The sequence below is a fragment of the Megascapheus bottae genome, chromosome 7, assembly GCF_031878675.1.
Source record: "Megascapheus bottae isolate mThoBot1 chromosome 7, mThoBot2.hap1, whole genome shotgun sequence".
In the NCBI taxonomy this organism is placed as follows: Eukaryota; Metazoa; Chordata; class Mammalia; order Rodentia; family Geomyidae; genus Megascapheus; species Megascapheus bottae.
This window is the reverse complement of record NC_143515.1, coordinates 34,472,342-34,492,676: the sequence shown is the minus strand read 5'-3', so window position 1 is coordinate 34,492,676 and position 20,335 is coordinate 34,472,342. Positions and strand designations below refer to the sequence as shown.

The window sequence follows — 20,335 nt, the reverse complement described above, 5'->3', positions numbered from 1 at the left end:
TATTGTACCTTGTTCCAGGAGACGGTTTGTAAAGCTCTTGTCTGTCTACTCAGGAACATAAATCTATTGCAGTAATTTCTGTGTCTGCCTGGCCAGAACAGAGATGAGGGCACTGGGGCCTTGGGTGACAAGTAAATGATCACGGTCCCCTCTCCTTTTCCTAGCCTGCCATCCACCATATTCCTGGTTTTGAGGTAAGTCTTTGTTTTTATGTTTAAACTGATTGCCAGCTTGACAAGATCCTAATCCCATCTCACCTATATGTTGTAGGCCTTTGGTACCAGGTTTATGGTGATTCCTAGGTCAACACAGGCTCAGCTGTAGCCAGCCTACTTCAAGTCTAGACAATTCTTGTCACACAAATTCTCTTTTGCCAACCCCCATCTCTCTCACTCTCTACTTCTTCTTAAACCTCTAGCCCATCAGAGCTTTAGATCTCAGTTCATGTAGGCCTGTAGACTCCAGGTTATTGTTCTCCCTGGCTCCCCAAGTTTATATGCTTCTGCTGGAACAACAACTCTAGGGGCCTGACCTCTATGGGGGCTACTGAACAGGGTTTTAGGCCCTTCCCACCCCACTCCCTTTCTTCCTGCCATTTCTGGAGCTGTGTGGCTTCTGCTTGGCATCCATTGGCCCTTCTGGATCTGCGACCATCTTAGGGGGTGTGGGAGGGAGTCTCACCACACCTGTGGTGAGCTGATGTTTGGCATTGCCCAGCTATACTCCTGATTACTAACAGAGAATTTTGACCCATCTTTGCTCCCACATCATTGCCTGGATCTGGAACATCTTCTGGTTGTGATCTAGGTACAAGATACATCAAGGATCCTGGATGAGGTGAGCTGAACCCGTGGCTGGGGAGATGGGAGGAGCAGACACAGATGGAGGTACAGACCCACTTCACATGTGCCCTGAGCCTTTCAGGTTCCCAAGGCCCAAAAGGCATGAATCACATGGAGATCCATCAGGATGTTGTTCCCTATTCTCTGTGTGAATCTACAGCTATCTAGGGTGTATCCTGGGGATGATTCTAGCTCTAGACTCTTAAGAAGTGTTTTCTTAAAAGGCCAAACTCACCCACACTACCCAGATGAGGCTATCTGGTTGAGTAGCAGGTGACATGTTTTCATGTTCAGTAGAGGTAAACATAGCCAAGGAAGCCTTTTTATGAGGGCAATATTAGTCAGACATTTTAAACTTATTTTTTATTGTTGGGGTAATGTATAGAGGGGTTACAGTTACATACGTCAGGTAGTAGGTGCATTACTTCTCACACGTTGATACCTCTTCTCATGCTTTTGTTCCCATTTCCCTCCCCCGACTAGTTGGACATTGTTATAGCACTTAGGGAAGATGGGAGATGTGTGGTTGGTCCATGGGGATAAGACAATACAGGGCCCCAGAAGGGGAGTGCTGAGGGTCCTTAGGAACTGAAGAAGTTTGGAGTTTGCATCTTAACAAAACAGACCCCATCCCTGAGTGTGAGAAGCATGTTCTCTTATGACTTCCTGTGCAACTGTGAGGAGGCTGGGCATGGGTGAGCTGGAGGAGGGGGTCGGGGGGGGGCAGGGAGACAGGAACTGGGGAAAGGGCAGCCACTTCCTGCCATCAGGGAATCCCCAGCCTGGGAGCAGACACCATTTGACATTTTCAGTGCAATTTGGACTTGAAGCTCAGGATCAGGATGTGGGATCTGCAGGCCCTGCGCCTCTTACCTCACTTCCTTTTGCTCCCAGACCAAGGTGGGGTCCGCCAAGTGAGCTGGCCATAATTGGCCCTGACAGGCAGCCTCCTGCTTCTGGCTGCAGTTGCGAAAGACTGCCGTTTGGAAAGGGAGGCAGAGTCCTGTCCAGGGAAGCAGCACGGAGCCCTCAGTCTTGATTGAGAGTGCTCTGTGGCCAAAACCCACAGCCTGCTATGAAGAAGACCCAGCCCAGGGATGAGTTATTAAACAACAGAAAAAGAAGCTAAAATCCTTAATAATGGATTTGTCATATATAACAGCAAAGGCTCTGATTCTGAGAGCAGGGATCTGACTGTGGTCTGGTTGTCAGGAAGCAAATCAAAATTGCAGTTTTAGGCCAGATCTTGAAGAAAGCCAAGTGTCCTGTGAGGGCTAGCCAGGCCACAGAATGAGGCCTTGTGTGGTCAGCAGGGCTGGGAGAGAACCATCCCTGGGGGGTCTCCTGGACACAGGGTTGGTCTGAGCCAGCAGGTTCAAAAGGTCTGAGGCCCAGTGGGATATGAGAGGAATATCATCGGATTCAGGGGATGACCCCTTGAAATGACCCGGGACTGCCTTCATCCCTAGGGGATGCTCAATCCAGCCATGGCAAGTAGCTCAGCACACTTCTCCCTTTCTAGAAGACTGAGTTCAAGTCAAGACTCTGGGTGCTGTTCGGCTTTAAGATTCCCAAAGAGCTGGGTGGAGGCCAGTCAGCTCTACAGGAAAGTCTGACACCTTGGTAGGGTTTTTCTATCTTTTTTTTTTTTGGCTGTAGCCAAGCTCCTGCCTTATGATGCCATTCAGCTTCTCACAGTCTCTCAGCCTGTATTCCAGCCTTCTCATTGGTCATTGGTGCTCTGGGAAGTCTGGGGTGGGGGCAGGTGAGGTTAGGAGATTACTGAGACAGTTGCAGCAAGGAAACCCAACCTCCAGCAGGAGGGAAAGGAAAAACAGAGGGGATCAGCAATCTGAAGACTGGCTTAAGGATAGCCCCTCCAGTGGGGAGTGAGTCTCCTCTATCTCAGCCAGGTGTAGAGATTCTCCTGTGTCTCAGTGGGAGGAAATGCTGGCTGCTTGTGGTCTGGCTTCCTGGAAGAGGAGACACTGAACTAGCTTTTCAAGTAGGGATTGACCAAAAGCAGGCAGGGGTGGGGGGGCGGCTCCAAGCACTTTAGATTCCTTGAGTTGGGGGTACATTTCAGCCTCAGTTTGGTGAGTAACAAGAGGACCCTTCTTTTAGGCTTTTTGTCCATCCTGAAAGTTCCTCTCTGGGGCTCTTGGGGAAGTAGACTGTTGAATCGTGTGGGAGGCTTGGGTCCTTAACACCAGAGAGTGGATGGAGGGAGTGGCTACTTTCTGCTTTCCCAATCTGTCTTTTTGCCTTTGTCTTTCTCTCTTTTCCTAAATCTCTTCCCCCCCCTCCCATTCAGGTTTTGCCCTTCCTCTCTGTATTCTCTGGCCCACCACCCTCTTTCTCCCGCCTCTTCTGAGTTCTTGTCTTATTCCTTTTCCTTTTTGTCTGGAGAACAAAGGCAGTCCACGCTGCCAAGGGGGAATGAGTTCAAACAAACTGCAATTTTAGATTTCCGGAGAAATAGAGGCTGTGTGCATGCATGTGTGAGCACGTTGCACGTGCATGTGTACACTCTTGAGAACACATGCACATGTACACATGGCAGGAGAGGTGTTGGTGATTCAACTTCTCATTTAGAAGCAAATGCTTTTCATGAGCTCCTTACAAACTTCCTGTGAAATGCAACTCGCTGTAGAGGAAGACCCCTAGGGTTTTGAGGTCCCACTGTCTAGGGAGGGGGCGTTTCTGCCTCTACTCCTGCTCCATGGCAGGGGATGCCCTGGTGGAAGGAATTGCATGCTTCTAGACTGGCTTCACTGCCACTGAAGTGCTAACCAGCTGTCACCCTAGCCATCCTTCCCAATCCAGATGATAGGCTGTCTTTTATTCTGGAATACACTGGAGGTAGTCTCCTTGTACCCTTACAGTCACTAGAAGGAAAAAAATTCACTGTTTTGCAATCAGGAAAATAAGTCCAGTGGTCCCCCCATCCCCCTACTCCTCCCCTAAAGTCTAATTTGAAACACTGTTTTTCCTGGGAAGTGTAATTAGAGCAACATGTTGTTCCTAACGAGCTGGGTGGGGCAGGCAGACAATGGAGCCCTCCCAGCCTGCCTGGCTGCCCCCTGCCTGGAGCTCCCTGAGGAACTGGGATGTGTATGTCCAAGAGGGTCTCCCTGTTGTCTCCAGCCGCAGAAGGTGGGGGGTCTATGGGCTACTGGTGACGGGGCAGTCTAGGTGGCTGGAAAGGCTTGTCAACACTTCCCCTGCCCTGGAAAGAAGTATCTGCCGAGTGGGGAATGGTGTCACTAGACAGAAAGGTGCTCTCCTCACGACTCAGGGCCTCGCACTGTGTGCTGGACTGGCCATAGGGAAGGGATATAAAGGGACTGAAGTGGGCGTCTGCTCTGATGGAGAAAGGCCTCTGTTGTTTTGGTGGCCTCAGTTGGAGCTGGCTTGATGAAGACTCTGCCCACCAGTAGACATAGTCCCTGTATGGGGAACTCAGATCCACCCTGCATTCAGAGCAGGTGGCTCTAGTTACAGGTAGCTTCTCCTCATTAGGCTTCTATGGTATGGCTGTCCTTGAGGTGTGGTTCTCAGAGTCCCCATCATCCAGAGGACAAAATCAGCTGTCCACACTGCACCTGCAACCTGCATCTCTCCCCTAGTTCTGATCAGGGTCACATCATCTCCACTAAGGACTGCTGTCCTGAAGTGAGTGTGTTGAACCACTTAGGCAGGTGTAACAAGAAAGCAATGGAGAGACAGGCTGGGCGCTTGCTGTTTGCTCAAGGTTTCTGGACTTCTTCCTATGTGTGAGATGACTGAACGCGTTAAGACCATGGAATTAGATCACAGTAGGTTGTAGGATTACCTAGGTTGGTTAAAATATATCCAGGAGTGGCTGGGAGTGTCGCCTAGTTGTAGAGTGCTCACCTAGTATACACGAAGCTCTGGGTTTGATTCCTCAGTACCACACACAGAAAAAGCCAGAAGTGGTGCTTTGGCTCAAGTGGCAGAGCACTAGCCTTGAGCAAAAAATGTCCGAGAACAGAGCCCAGGCTCTGAATTCATGCCCCAGGATTGTCACACACACACACACACACACACACACACACACACACACACACACACACGCACATGCACATCTCAAAGATATCAGAGAGAAGAGTTTCACGAAGTTTCTGGAGCCTTTGAGGAAATTTCCTGGCAGATGAAGAGCCATCTTGAACTCTATCCCGCTTGAATTTTCTGTGAAAACTGTGCTAGATTTGAAAGGCAGTGAGGAAGTTTTTCAGAAAGGGACCAGTGAGACAGGCACAGTGAGGAGGAAAGATTGGCTGGAGCAGATAGGAGCAAAAATTCCCTCCCTCTCTTCCTCCTTTCCTCCGTTCCTTCTTCCCTTCTTCTCTCCTTCCCTTCCTCTTTCCCCCTCTCTCTTCCCCTTCCATCCCTCCTTCCTTCCTTCCTTCCTTGCTTCCTTCCTTCCTTGCTTCCTTCTTTTCCTGAGGTTTGAACTCATGGCTTACCTTTGCTAAGCAAGCTCTACCACTGGAGCCACTTCCCAGAAAGACTCATTTCTTGAAGTGTTGTTTCACCCACCCTTCCATTTGCTACCCTCTCTCCTTTCCCCTTCCCTGCCTTTCCTCCTCTTCTCCTTGCTCCCTTCCTTATGTGATCCATTCTTAGTATATATATTTTTAATTTGATAGATTTAGCTGTGATCCTGGTTTACAGAACTGCTGGTTCGGCCAGGGACACAGCCAGGGAACACAGAGATGGCACAGGGTGTCTGATGTGTGTTTTCCATAGGGCAAAGATCAGTGGCTATGAGATGTGTGTGTGGGAGTGCTTACACGTGAGCTCAGGACACCCAGGCAGGAAGTAGCCAGTGGAGTGGGATAGAACTGTATTCCACACGGTACCACAGTGAATACAAACCTCAAAGTGAATGAGAGCGCGGTACCGCCTGCCACCTGCTAGAGTTCTCGGAGGTGGCTTGTCACTGTTCAGGGCCTTGGAAAGGAAATTTATGTGGTGAGAGATGTGGTTGAAGAAATTGGAGGGGGCTAGAAGATGAGTGGTTCTCAAGGCCATGTTGAAGGGTTCATTTGCCCTGGGTAGGTAGGGAAACTTACAGAGCCTTGGGTGGGGAGTGACAGTTTTAGGAAGATCACGCTGGCTGCAGAGCACACTGTGCACTGGAGCTGGGAAGGAGTGTGCAAAACCAGATGTCAGGAGGCCAGTGAGGGATGATACTGGTCAGTCCAGGCTTGTGAAGGGCTTACTTGAACCAAGGAAAAAAATAGGTAGAGGAGAGGTGGAGCGGGTGTGGGTGGAGGGGGAGAAGGAAGGACTTAAGAATGTTTGGTGGTCAAGCATATTCAAGCATACATAGTGATGAGGAGAGGAGGAACCAAGGGTGTATGTACGTATGTATGTATGTATTTATTTATTTTTTGTTTTGGTTTCTTTGTGGATTGGTTGTCTAGGTGGGGCCAGTTCTTGAGATGGCATTTGAAGGTACTAATTTTAGTTTTAATGGGGTAGGGAAGATCAAGAATGTACTTTGCGGCAAGTACAGTATGAGAAGCTAGTAGGACACATGGATGAACTGAGGGTGGGGAGGGGGTCTGGGTTTGCAAGAGAGAATCAAGAGCAAAAAGCCTAGGAGAGCTAAGGAGCCCTGGCTATGTAGGGCTGAGGGGAGGAGGTGGAGGAGCTTTGCCAGGGAGACTCAGCCTTAGAGGGAAGGATCAGCAGTGCTTCTGCAGTATGGAATCCTAGACAGACTAAGGTCAGCTGGGCCAATGCTATTGAGGACCCAAAGTGTGTCCTTCGGGCTGAGCTACAAGGGGGTAAATTTTTACTTTGGAGAGAGAAGGGAGGGAGGACAGGGGGCAATGGGGCAAGACAGGAAGAGAGAGAAGAGAGGGAGGGATGATGTCTGCAGACAGTCCAGAGGAAACAGTAAGGGTGGAGTGGCCAGCCCAGTGCTGGGAAGGGAAGATCAGGCAACCACACGGACAACAGAAAGGACTGGGAGAGCTGGGGTTCAGGGGGAGATACAGGAGTGCATGTGCAGCAATAGCTGTGGACACCAGGATGCAGTGTTGGGGGACAGAGAAGGGCTAGGCAAAGTAAATCCAGGGGTTACACAGATGGGCATCACAAGGAGTTAACACCAAATGGCACAAGGCAGGCATGTCTTGAGAGTCCTGGGAGCAGTGTGGTGGCCTTGTGCCAAGGATACACCTCTGACCTCTGTCTCTGCTTCTCTTCCTCCTGCCTCCGTGGACGTGGCGCTCCACAGCTGTGTGCTCCTGCCTTCTTCCTCCAGGGCCTTCTGCAGACGGTACTAGCACTTACCTTGCTGCAGGGCTTTTCTCTGTCTTCCGGGTGAGGGTTCAAGGCAAGGGTATGGGGAACCTAACCCTTAGCATTCAGAGAGGCCCTCATCATCGCAGAGCCTGAGGGAGCCTGGAAAGAATGGTAGAACCTGGACATGAAAAATAAGCATGTCCTGGGAGCAATATACTAATGAATTTTCCTTGGTGATTTTCAAAGACTATCACAATGCTGTGAAAGGGATCAGATGTCTGCCTCCCGCGTGAGGGGAACGTGTTCCTGCTCTTGTCCCTGATATTTGCTCCTTTTGGTCTTGCTCCCAGCGGGCTGGGTGTATCAACTACCAGAGTCCATGGACAGGCCACAAATGGTCCTTGCAGTACAGCCCTTCCTTTAAAGTGGTCACTCTGGCAGTGTAGCTACCTGAAGCTGGTAACCTTAGAGTGTGTGTGGGGGGGGGTGGGGTGGGCAGGAGGGCATGAACCTCGGGTCCCTTTAGCAGCCAGGCCACTGTGGCAGCTGTGTAGGTCCTATTTCCACCCTAGGGACCATGGCAGATGAAACATGGTACCCCTGGAAGTGCATATACTGGTAGTCCTGTCCATAACCCTGCCTGGTGAGTCACAGATGTTTCCTGTGTCTTGTCAATCTGAGGCTGGCCCTGGAGGAAAGCGACCCGTTTCAACTTGGCATCCTGGTGACTAGGGCTAATCATAAAGCTAGTGTTGTTCTGGATGATGCTCTCCTCAAGCCACCCTGGGGAAGAGCAAAGCGGATGGCAAAAACAATGGCACTGCAGTAATTACAGCCACAGCCAATTATTAAACACTACCTGTGTGCGGTGCCAGGTGCTCTCTGTTCCTTCTCTCATTGAGTTCTCAAAGCACCTTCATAAATCTTTTTATCCTCCATCTCTTTGATGGTGCTGAGTCACAGGCTGAGTAACCTGCCCAGCGTCACCTAGCAAGGAAGTGGCGGTGCTGGCTTTGGAGACCAGTCTGTCTGATTCTAGAGCTGAGCTGCTCCTTGCTGTAGGTCAGGGAAATGTGTCTGGCATCAGGAGGCCAGTGAACAGGAGAGATGGTTGAAATCTCATGGAAACAGGAGAAAGTAGTATTTCCTTTTGATCGAATCCCCCTAATCCTCTATGTCAGAGTGCTTGAGCACTTACTATTCTTTTAGGAAAAGCCTAAGGCAAGTCACTTAGGGAATGAATCCATGATCCCATTGTTTATTAAATAAGATTACAGTCAGCCAGCTCTGTAAAATATCCAGAAGAGTCCCTTTACCGATCATTTTACTTTTCTTCAATGTCACCCGCTCCATGGATGGAGGTGGAGTGTGTTGAGCATTGCACAGAGGCACTGGGCCAAAGGGGGTGCAATATCTAGCATCTACTTGTATTATTATAAAAGTTTTCCAGTAGGTGGCAGTCAAGGGTCTTATCCTATTAAGCTCATAAAATATGAGGCTCTTCTGACATGGAATAGAGTCTTGCATGAAAAGGACATTTTGTTCTAATTGTCACAGGTAATCTCGTGAGAGTTTTATGTTTCACACATTCTTCTAAATGTATAGACATGAACTCATTGGGCCCTCACACTAATGGTTAGAGATAGAAGGGAAAATCAGGGCCGGGAGTTTGGTCTAGTGGTAGAGTGCTTGCCTAGCATGCACGAAGACCTGGGTTCGATTCCTCAGTACCCCATACATAGAAAAAAGCTGGAAGTGGTGCTGTGACTCAAGTGGTAGAGCTCTAGCCTTGAGAAAAGTCCAAGGATGGTACACAGGCCCTGAGTTCAAGCCCCACGACTGGCAAAAAAAAAAAAAGGGAAAATCACTGAACCTCATGACTGGTGGAGGCATGACTCCTACACAGCTTTTACTTCTAATTTCCAGAACTAATTGAGCTACCTCCCTTACCTTCCCCTCCATGGAGCTCTTTGTGACAGTGAGGGTAGGGGTAGAGTTCCTGTTCAAGATTTTTGGGCCCGAGTTGATAGGCGCCTCTCTTATCCCTGCTCTGTGGTGGGGAGGGACCCATTCCCAGAATTGTGGCAATGTCTTGTCTCATTTCTCCACTTCTGTTCTCACAGAACACAGAGGTGGGTTTGGGCTAAAAGTATACAAGTATTCAGGCACGAGGGTGATAATTCAGTTGAGTCAAAGTCAAGGGAAAGGTGCCACAGTGGGTGAAAGAGGCTAATATGGATGTGCCAGGAGAGAGAGAGAGAGAAGAGAGAGAGAGAGAGAGAGAGAGAGAGAGAGAGAGAGAGAGAGAGAGAGAGAGAGAGAGAGAGAGAGAGAGAGAGAAAGAGGAACAGAAAGAGAAATGTACAGGAGAGAATGTACGGAGAGAATGTACAGAGCCTGAACTATGGGAGGAGGGATGTCTGGCTTGGCTTGAGGATTTGTGAATTCTGATCCTGGAGATGACTTTGTACCTTCGTGTCTGCCTGCTTACCCCACTCCCGGGTCTGCATTGTTGTTTCTATGTCTCCCATGTCATCGATTTTCTTCCCATCTCTCTCTCCTTTCTTACCTCTTTGCTGGATCTTCCTGCCACCCTTGTCCCTGTGCCGCTTGCTACAGTCAGATGACACAGACCTGCCCTACCCGCCACCTCAGAGGGAGGCCAACATCTACATGGTTCCCCAGAACATCAAGCCAGCTCTCCAGCGCACCGCCATTGAGGTAAGCCTGGCCCTGGGGTGGGGTGGCTTTGGGGTAGCCTGCCCATTTCCCTTCCTGTCCCTGACACTTTCCTAATCCCATGTCCTTAGATCCTGGCATGGGGCCTGAGGAATATGAAGAGCTACCAGATGGCCAGTATTTCATCCCCCAGCCTTGTAGTGGAGTGTGGGGGGCAGACAGTTCAGTCCTGTGTTATCAGGAACCTTCGGAAGAACCCCAACTTTGACATCTGCACTCTCTTCATGGAAGTGGTAAGCCCCATTCCCCTACTTTCTGTCCCCTCCTGGAGTCCAGAGGACTTGTTGTTTTCATGGCCTTAGGCATCCTAGGGGTTGAGCTCCTATTACCTGCAGGCTCAACAAGGGAAAATGCTTGTGTTATTCTATGAGCACCACACATGGAGTCAGCTAGCTCTCTTCTGCCCAACCCTGGACCAGCAGACCGCCCCTCCCATTACTGCTCCCCCCCCAGCCATTCCAAGGCTGTTTTTCTTTCCAGGGCAGATTTAATCCCTGGGGCTCCCCCAAGGGACCCTTCAGACTCTGGCTTTTTAGGGAATCCCAGTCTAGGCCTGGTAGAGGAGCTCACCCTTCTGCCCTTGGGTCTCCCAGCCTTACTCCAGCTCTCTGGGTTGCCTGGGCCTAGTGGCTGGTGTAAGGCAGGTCTAAGGAAAGGAAAACAGTTTGCAAGATGAAAGCACTATAGAAATTCCAGGCCCAGTGGCTGTCAACAGGAGCCTCCTCTTGGCTGAGCCAGAGCCGCCACTGAAGGAGAGCATATAAATTATTTCAAGTTGTGTTCAAAGTGCTTTTAGGGTGGGGGGAGAAAAATCTGGGTCTGTAAGCCAACTCCTGAGTATCCACTTGGGGGGGACTGTCTGCAAGAAATGTTGAGTCCTGGGCCAACTCTCCTCTCCCCCTCCTCAGCCAGTGAGGGTTCAGGGAAAGTCAATTTTCTCAGACTTCAGGCAGAGCTGAGTGTGCTTGGCTATGAGGGAAGCCAGCCTCTGCATGTGGCATGAAAAGGCCAAGAGAAAGGTGTGTGCCTTCTGCTCCTAAGCTCAGCCAACAGCCATTTTGGATTTCTGGCTCTTGGTGATGTCTGAGGTTTACAGGCATTTCTGCTCCTTCATCCTATGTGAAGGGCCCTCTTTCCTTTCCTAAGAGTTCCCAGAGACAGGCTTAGACTGGTGTCCAGAACAGCATGCTTCTTCCTCCTCCAGATGCTGCCCAGGGAGGAGCTCTACTGTCCCCCCATCGTGGTCAAAGTCATCGACAACCGCCAGTTTGGCCGCAGGCCTGTGGTGGGCCAGTGTACCATCCGATCCCTAGAGAGCTTTCTGTGCGACCCCTATTCAGCTGAGAGTCCATCCCCTCATGGTGGCCCAGGTAGGGAGTAAGCAGGGGTTTCTGCTCAGCTACACCAGAGGCAGGTCCTTCCCTTCCTCAGGTGTGGACACCTGGAACAGGTGACTCATATTTGAGGGAGTTGAGGAGCAGTGACTGGAAATGGGGGCTAGTGGGAAGAGGTAAGGGGGAGGAAATGTTAAGGAGAAAGTGAGATTTGTGAGGAGGGGCAGAGCGAATTGGGAGGTGAGACGTGTGGGGGATGATGAGATAGAATGGAACCGGAGAGGGAAGGACGTGGTGGGAGAAGACATGGACAATCGGGAGAGTGTGGAGCTCCTGAGAGGTCTTATGGCAGCCAGCTGAGCTTACCACAGGCGTGGACACCACTCTTCCTACAGATGATGTGAGTTTACTCAGCCCTGGAGAAGACGTGCTCATTGACATTGATGACAAGGAACCCCTCATCCCCATCCAGGTATGATGACTGCTGGGTGCCATGGGAGAGGCCCCCCTCAACCTCCCCTTCTCCCTCTGCTCCTCATCGCATTCTGCCTTCACTATCAGGTAGCCCTTAGGAAACAGCTCCCTGAACACCTAGGGGGTGGGTACCACATGTGGAAGAATCTGGCCGGAGACTGGATTCAGTCCAGTTGAAAGAGGGGCTGAGTGGTCTTCAGGGTAAGATTACCAACCTTTTTTTCTTGGGCCTCTTTATTTTAGGGTCATATTGAGGGTTTTTACTCAGTAAGTCAGGGTGGGGGAACAAATGAAAGAGAAGGGAGATGAGAAGGAATGTTAGAGGCTTGGGGTGTTCGAGCCCCAATTACCCTAACCTGAGAAATCCCTTTCTTGGAGTTGGGGAGGGGGGAGACTTTTCCATGGATATGTACTTGATGATACCTTGGAGGCAGCTCAGAAAAAGGATGGTCAGGCCACTGGTGTATCTTGCTCCGTACCCTCACCTTTAGGAGAAAGAAGGGAGAAGAACAGGAGGAAGGACATGAAAAGCCCCTAGTCCTGATGGAAGTTAGTACGCTGGTGACCTAGCTGCAATGAAAGAGGCTGTGACAGGATGTCTGCAGCATCGTCTACCCAGGGACACCACTATCTCCATCTTGGGCCCCAAGAGGGGTTCTGGATCCCATGGGGCTGTGTATACCTGGTCCTTCCTGTGGTAGAGATAGAGAAAGGAGCGCCAGCCTGGAACTCACTGTTCAAGATCTCACCCTCCTGTCTGCATGGTGAACTTCACATTCTGCTACCCCAGATTCCCAGAACTTCCTGGCACCCTGGGGGCAGCACCTCCTCTCCACCAAGTAGGCAGCATTGTGTCCTCAGGTTACTCCTTGTTGATTTACCTAGGATGGTGGCTCATGTGGAGTAGTCTATTTTCCTCATGCCATCCATCCATCCTGAGCCTTGAGAGGCAGAGAACAAACCTGGGTGGTGGGTTGGTTTCAAGACCCGAGGGCTCACTTGTGAAACTACCACTGGCCACAGGTATGCAGGGTTTCCCTTTGACAATTAGGGTGTTTTCTGCCTCTTTCTCACTCTCCCATCTTCCTGTCAATTGCCAAGAAAGCATCTCCAGTGTTCAGTTCTTCAGTCTTACAGTTGCTGAGGTTGGTGGTCTTGTTCTTAATTTTATTGACAATATAAGAAGGCACCAAAGCACTGAGCCTTTATCTCTCAGCCCCCATGCATGGCTTTCAGGCTGTGTCCTTCCTTCTGCTGAGGAAACCTTTGTCTTGCTCTGTGGCCTGACTATTCATTCTTTAAGATTCAATGTAGGTGTGACTGCCTCTTTCAAGGAGTCTTCTCTGGCTCCCACCCTTCTCCTGCAGGATCTGGACCCCTGCATCCACCCCAGATCCTCTGTGAGTCTCAGCATCTTCCCTGGACTGAGTTGAAACCACAACTGGATTGTCATCCCCTTTTTACCTTCATTGTTCAGCACAGAGTCTAGCGTAGAGAAGGTGTACAGTGAGTCTATCTGGATAGGCAAATGGACAGATGGACAGATCGGGGATGGGGGGAAGGATGGCATGTCCACGGTCTAGATGGATCTGAGACAAAACTCTCCTGTTTGGATAGCTCAAGTGGAAATTTTAGATGATTCTACATGAACTGTAGCTGAAGTCCACACTGCGGCTCTGCCCTGGTTGAGTGTTTATAGCTGAATTAGCCCCAAACTCTGGACTGCCTGGTCCTAGCTCCTGCGTTCCACCCCTTTGGTGGGCCTGTCTGAGACAGCAGGGAAGTCAGGGCTTGCCCAGCAGGATTTCCGTTCTCTGTGTGCTGCCCTTAAAATGTCTACAGACTCCGATGGGGAGTGATTATTTTGGGTCCTGCTGGCTACAAACACAGCCAGAGGCAGACAGTGAGGAGGCCAGGCTGGACCTCCTCCCGGTGTTGACACCAGGGAACTGGGGCTGGGGTCTGAGCCAGAGCCAGGCCTGTGCTCTTTGTGGGAGCATATGGCCACTCCTGCTAGAACTGCTGGCTAGGAAGAAGGGTGGCCAGTGGGTACTGGGCTCCTGCAGGTGTGTCACAGCCCGAAGGCCTGATCTCACCTGGTCAGTGGACAGGAAAAGTAGGAAGTGAGACCAGCCTGTTCTGATGCAGCATTTTCAGGCCCTGCCCTTACTAATTCTTAAGAAATTCCAATTTCAGCCTTAAATTCAGACTAGCCTTGGTCACCTTGGGCCCTGAGTGTTTGGAGAAGCCTCTAATGTGGAGTTTGATTTTGTATACTGTTTTTCTCTGATTTTTATTGATCTGGTTTGACTGATCCAGATTTTCCATCCATCTCTCATTCATAACTCCTGGCCTAGTGGAAGAGGGATTCTAAGGTTGATCTAGGAGAAAAGAGATCCAGTTCCTTGGCCAAGTACCCTTTCCCTGTTCTTCCACTGAAGATAAAATGAAAGGCTGTTGCTGCTAAGGACTGGAGACACAGGAAGTCTGACAGATAGGGACTTTGCTTGGCTTTTGCTTGTCCAGCCCATGTTTCATTCTCACAATTGATGCCACCCCTCTGGTTGTCCTGGCTGTGGTTCCAGCCTTGGGCTCCTTCCCAACCGACTCCCACTCTTGCCAGATTCTTTTCTTCCCTTAGTTATAGCTTCTCTCTCTCTGTCCAAGAAGCCTTCTCCCCATCGACTGCCAGCTCCTGAGAGGTGGAAAATGTCACCTGAAACTCAATGTTCTTCTTGGGGAAGAACTCTGGTGGCTAGTTTTGGTTTGTGTCAAGAGTGGTCAATTCTGGATATATAAGTCAGATCTGGTAGCTTGGCCTTCAGGATTGCAGAGGCCCATGCCTGTCTGGGGCTAAGGAGATTCTGAGTGGGTGGAGGCCTTGAGAGATTGGATGAGACATTCCTGCACTCTGTGCACTCTGTGTGGCTATCTGCTGTATAGGTTTCAGACTGATAATTTGGGAGTGGTGTGTGTGTGTGTGTGTGTGTGTGTGTGTGTGTGTGTGTGTGTGTGTGTGTGTCTGTGTGTACATACGTGTTGTGAACGGAATTTAGCAAGGAGACACTTGGCAGGCTGGTATGGAAGATCTATTAGAAGCATAGACCTGTTTGTTCGTTCCCTGTGCCTCTGGGTTGAGGTACAAGGACTGGTAGGCCCTTGTACCCCAGTAGTTCCCTGCTCTCCAGGGTTTTAGGCCCCAAGTTTTCTCATTCCAAGGACTTTAGGCCCTAGGCATCCCCAGGTCTCCAGACCACCAGTCCTCTGGTCTTCAGACACCCAAGCCCCTAGGGTGTCTCTCATATCCCACATCTCCTCTTTTAAATCCCCTGGCCTCTAGGCGCCTAGAACCCCAAGCTCCTGGTCCCCAAACCCTCAGGCCCCCAGAGCTCCAGTCCTCCAGGTTACCAGGCCCAGGCTGATCCTAGATTTGACCTTGCTGTTTTAGTTTTAGCCTCTGGGACAGCATAAAGGTGGAAGTGCACGTCCAGAATTGGAGCAGCAAATTATGCCCACATCCCAGAAAAGGAATGTGTAATTTCTGAAGCTTGACCAGATCTTCAGAGCACTATATTTAGACTTATTTTTTTTTGTCCTTTTGCTCTGCTGAACTACCTGTTTCCCTTTTACCTTTCTAAAAAAGAACTGTATTAAAAATAAAAACAAATCTTCTGTGGGGTTCAGGATGAGAACAGGAGAGACAGTCTCTGTAAGCTAGGGGTTATATGTAGAGTTAGTCCAGTCTGGTCCAGGGCTCAGACTGTGTCATGAAACATGTAGCCAGTATCCGTGGGTGGGTGCCATTGGCTATTCTGCCCTCTCGCTTAGGCTTCTGGATGTGGTGCCCCCTTAGTGATGCTCTTTACATTGAGCAGGAAGACATCTTTTTGTCTTCAGCCCTCTCCAGGTTCCATTAAGGCTTCTTCCTCCTCCTTGTGGAATGTGTCCTCTGGACTTGTCCTCATGAGGATGTGAGGTCAACCTGGAGGTTGGCCTTAGGGGATGACTCACAGAGCCCTCTGCTCAATGTTTTAAGGAAGAGACTGGCCAGCCTAGCAACTCTGCATCCCTTCTGGCCCCATCATCACCTTTCCAGGACTTCTTCCACTACCCTTGCCGGCCTCACTGGGTGGTTTGCCTTCTCAGCTATGCTGGGTTTCTTTCTTCCTCTGCCCTTGCCCTCCCTCTGCCAAAAACTTTGCCTTGGGCACCTGTGAAACTGCTGCCTCTACCAAGAACTCAATCAATTTCTTCCAGTACCAAACAGTCTCCTGTGTCTGGTTCCAAGCCCTGAGGCCCTCTTTGGCCCCACAGCCATTTGTAGACTAGAGATGGTGGATTGGATGATGAGATTCTTAGAGTCTTCCCAATAGAAGTCTCTGGGGGAGCTGTGAGATGCTCTGCTTCTTGAGGAGAGATGGATGAGAAATCTGCCCTCATTTAGGCATCCTGCTCAGCAGAGATGGGTGGGTTAGCTAGTGAAGGAGCTCATGAAAGGAATGTCCCTGATATAGATTTGGGAAAGGTGGGAGAAAGAAGCTAAATGGACAAGACCAAGAAAAGAGAGAAAGAAATAAGATAGCATCTATGGAGCCTGCTTTTGTGCCCCACCTCCAGCTGGACAGGCATGACCTTTGTCTCATTCATACTCACTTCTGCTCAGAGAAATAGGTTTTGCACCCATTCTCTAGATGAGAATGTACCCATGCATTCATGAGAGTGCATGCACCATGCATGAGAATGCGTGCCAAAAGTCATACAGTTTTTAGGGCTATGTAGCCAGGTTTGTCCATCTCAGAAGCTCACATTCTTCCCATGTCTGGTGTAGAGGTGTCTGGACAGAGAGAGTGAGGGCATTGCTCCCTTGGGGCTGTCCTATCTTCCCCGAGGCAGATACTCTAATCCTGTGGCTAACCAACATGTTTAATTTGTAGCTTGCAGATGGTCTGTCGAGTTTGGTCCCCACTAATATGGCGTCTTCTCCAACCAGTACTCATGTATGTATTGATTAATTACTTTTCTGTGGGCTCCTTGATTTCCCTTGGAGGGCTGGGGAAGGGAACAGAGGAGGGGAAAGAGAAGAGATATTTCCTAAGCCTTAGCAAAAAAAAAAAATGCTCACCTGTATGTACCCAGCATGCAGTAGTGGAGGTGTGGGGAGAAAACTCTGGGGCAGAGTCTCAGACACATATGCCCCTATACTACTTCCTGTTATATCCTAGGATTTGTTCCAGTCCTGTTTTACCCATGTGAAGGCTGGGGGCTGGTTAAGACTGCATGGGCCAGTGGAAGCAGGACATTCTATAGCTTAGACTACAACCAGGAATTCAAGAAGAAGCCTCTGTGGGTTACTGTAGGCTGAGGTTGTCCTTCCCAGACATGTGGAGTGTGTGTGTGTGTGTGTGTGTGTGTGTGTGTGTGAGAGAGAGAGAGAGAGAGAGAGAGAGAGAGAGAGAGAGAGAGAGAGAGAGAGAGAGAGAGAGAGAGAGAGGGAGTGACAGAGACAGAGAGAGAGTGATAGAGAGAGGGAGGGAGAGAGAGAAAGGGAAGGAGGGAGGGACAGAAGGAGGGAGGAAAGGAGGGAAGGAAAGAGAGGGAGGGAGATGGGGAGTGGGGGAGGGAGATTGAGGAACTCTGGCTGGTCCTGGGAGGCTCTGTCTGGCTTGTATTTTCCAACAAGTCTTCTTTCCACCTGCCTTTGGAGTGTAGGCCCCTCCAGGATAATAATTTGGTGTCGAGCATTCAGCATATATGCATGAAGGTTTGTGTTTAGGACCCAGGAGTTCTTTGACTTTTTAGGGGAAACATAAGACATAAAACTTGCCAGAATTCCAGCATGGGCTTCTAGGAGAGGGCAATGCTCTGCGTGTGTGTGTGTGTGTGTGTGTATGCGCGCGCGCGCGCGTGTGCATGTGTGTGTGAATGTGTGAATGTATGCATGTGATGTATGTGTGTGCCTCTCCTGGGGGGGTTTGAATTTAGGGCCTGAGCACTGTCTCTGAGCTTTTGTGTTTAAGTGTAGGGCCATTTCCAGCTTTTTGGTAATTCATTGGAGAGAAGAGTCTCATGGACTTTCCTGCCAGGCTGGCTTTGAATCTCAAGCCTCAAATTTCAGCCTACTAAGTAACTAGGATTATAGGTGTGAGCCACTAATGGCCGACAGCAATGCCTATTTTAATTTCATTCTGATGTATCTTTTGTAGAAGATATGGAAAGCAAAAAATTTAAGGAAGAGAACGGAAGCTACCTTTATTTTTACCAGTTAAAGATAAGCAGAGTCTAGACATCTTTTATGCACATGTGAACACTTGTTAAAAAACAAAATTGAAATCACATTATACTTTTTTATAATCTGCAACTTAAAATTCAAAAGCACAGTATAATACTTTTCAAAAATTTTAATAAATGTTTTAGGTTTACTATGTAGCCCAGAATGACCTTGACCTTGAGATCTTCCCATCCCAGCCTCCCAAGTGCTGAGTGCTAAGATTACAGAATGTACTACCACATCTAGCTTTTAATATTTTTATAGTCATATCATTTTTATAGTATTGTGCCATATATGTATTAACTATACCTTATCATTGAACATATAATTTATTAATTTTCTCAGTTTTCCTTGGTTTATGTGCCTAAGAGGGGTTATTTTGGTTTGCTTAGTCTAGCTACTTCTTACCTAACTTTATTCCTGGGTATTTTGGACCTTTATGGTGTTTCTCAATGAATATTTCTGTTCTTATAATTAGCACTGCTATTCAACTATAGGAAAACAATATTTTTTGAACCCTTTGAAATAATTTGTTATTAAGTTCTTTTATTAGCTCTGGCAGATGTTAGTTGATTTTGCTTTGTTTTCTAGGTGGACAAGATTGTTTTCTTCAAATGATAATAGGCATGGCTTTCTCATTTCCTTTTTCTAGAATAATACTCAAAAAAATGGAGATGCCAAAGAGTAAAGTTATTTAGACTTTGAATGAAAGTGGTGCTTCTGCCATTTCCCATTAATATGATAAAGGCTGTTTTTTTCAGATAGATATTCTTGAGTCTGTTAAGGTTTTATCTTTCATTCTTAGTTTATTAAAAGCTTTAAAACGGGTTGGGGTTTCATTTGACCAAATATTATTTGGTATTGATAGAGACAATCATTTTGTTTTAGTATTTCCCTGATCCTATATCATCCAATGAGTGGTCTTAGAGTAGACCCAAGTCAGTTAGTCATGGGATTAGTTTGGCAAGCCTAAAGACCTCCATTCAAGTGATGATGTTGATTACATAGGGATCCATTGAAAGCTACAGATGCCTACCAAAAATATTTGAATTTTAACCTTATGCATGTTTCTTCATTTGCCCATCCTTCCACATGACTGACCCCCTTTGATTTGGATGTGCTGAACTGTGAAATACATACAAAATGCACTGTCTGTGTTTTTAAGCTATAGGATTAACCAAGTTTGATAGGAATTTATGACACACCAAAAAATTCAAAGTGAAGCCAGGCATCATGGCTCATGCTTATAATCCTAGCTACTCAAGAGGCTGAGATCTGAGGATTAGGGTTCAAAGTCAGCCCAGATAGGATGGTTTCCGTGAGACTCTTATCTCAGATTAACCATCAAAACACTAGAGCTGTGGCTTCAGTGGTAGAGTGCCAGGCTTGAGCACAGAAGCTCAGGCGCAGCACACAGGCCCCAAGTTCAGCCTAGAACTGGTTAAAAAAGTAAGAATGGGCTAGGAATTTGGCTTAGTGGTAGTGTTTGCCTAGCATGCATGGAAGTCCTGGGTTTGATTCCTCAGTACCACATAAACAGAAAAGGCCGGAAGTGGTGCTGTGGCCCAAGTGGTGGAGTGCTACCCTTGAGCAAAAAAAAGCTTAAGGACAGTGCTCAGGTCCTGAGCCCCAGGATTGGGGAAAAAAAAAAAAGAGTGTAGAGTTCTTCTGTAGTTTAAGATCCTTCCTTAACCCAATATGTTATCTTAATTATACTTACTTTTTTTTCTTAAGCCAGGTGCAGTAAATTCAACTTTTATATATGACATTTGTCTAGTCATCCTATAGTGCAACTGGCATGAACAGTTGGGTACAAACATGATTTATCGTTGGGAGGATGGTGAGGCCTGAGCAGCTTTAGGCCTTCTCCAGCTCTGACCTTAGTCATGCTGTTCAGAGGCAACAGGTCCTGTTCCCTGCTCCTGATGAGGAGAACTTTCGTAAGAACTCCTAGTATGTACATTTGTATAAGATTATTTGTATTATTACTTAGATTTTTTTCCCCCTAGAACTGGGGCTTCAACTTAAGATCTGGTCCTTTTACTAGGCCCGTTTTATCCATTCAAGGCTGGCACTTTACTGGTTGAGCCACAGCCTCTATTTACAGCTTTTTGATGGTTAATTGGAGATATGAGTCCCATAGACTTTTCTGCCCGGGCTGGATTCAAACATTGATCCTTATATCTCAGCCTCCTGAGTGGCTAAGATTGCAGGTGTGAGCCATCAGTACTAAGTTACTTAGAACTTTGGTGTTTTTATTAATATTACCTCTGGGCTATCTTTATTAGGTTTTGATATCAGAGTTATACTTATTTTATAAAATAGTTTTCCAATGTTACTCATTTTCGGTGTTCACGAACAGTCTCTATAGCATGTGAATTCCTATTGCTTAAAGG

The 20,335-nt window shown here is 48.3% G+C and overlaps 1 protein-coding gene across 16 annotated transcripts in view; it reads left to right on the top strand.

Moving 5' to 3' along the window:
• The window catches only part of Dysf (dysferlin), a 195,436-nt gene that overhangs the window by 119,686 nt on the left and 55,415 nt on the right, over window positions 1-20,335 (top strand). For 8 of the 16 annotated variants that reach the window (XM_090336723.1, XM_090336720.1, XM_090336716.1 and 5 more), the window contains 6 exons: window positions 165-194; window positions 808-837; window positions 9,744-9,845; window positions 9,935-10,096; window positions 11,068-11,233; window positions 11,593-11,669. In XM_090336723.1, the coding sequence (XP_090192849.1) occupies window positions 165-194; window positions 808-837; window positions 9,744-9,845; window positions 9,935-10,096; window positions 11,068-11,233; window positions 11,593-11,669 (567 nt within the window). Of the gene's footprint in view, window positions 1-164; window positions 195-807; window positions 838-7,116; window positions 7,159-9,743; window positions 9,846-9,934; window positions 10,097-11,067; window positions 11,234-11,592; window positions 11,670-16,605; window positions 16,669-20,335 lie in introns of all 16 variants that reach the window. The other 8 variants (XM_090336718.1, XM_090336714.1, XM_090336710.1 and 5 more) reach the window with 2 other exon arrangements.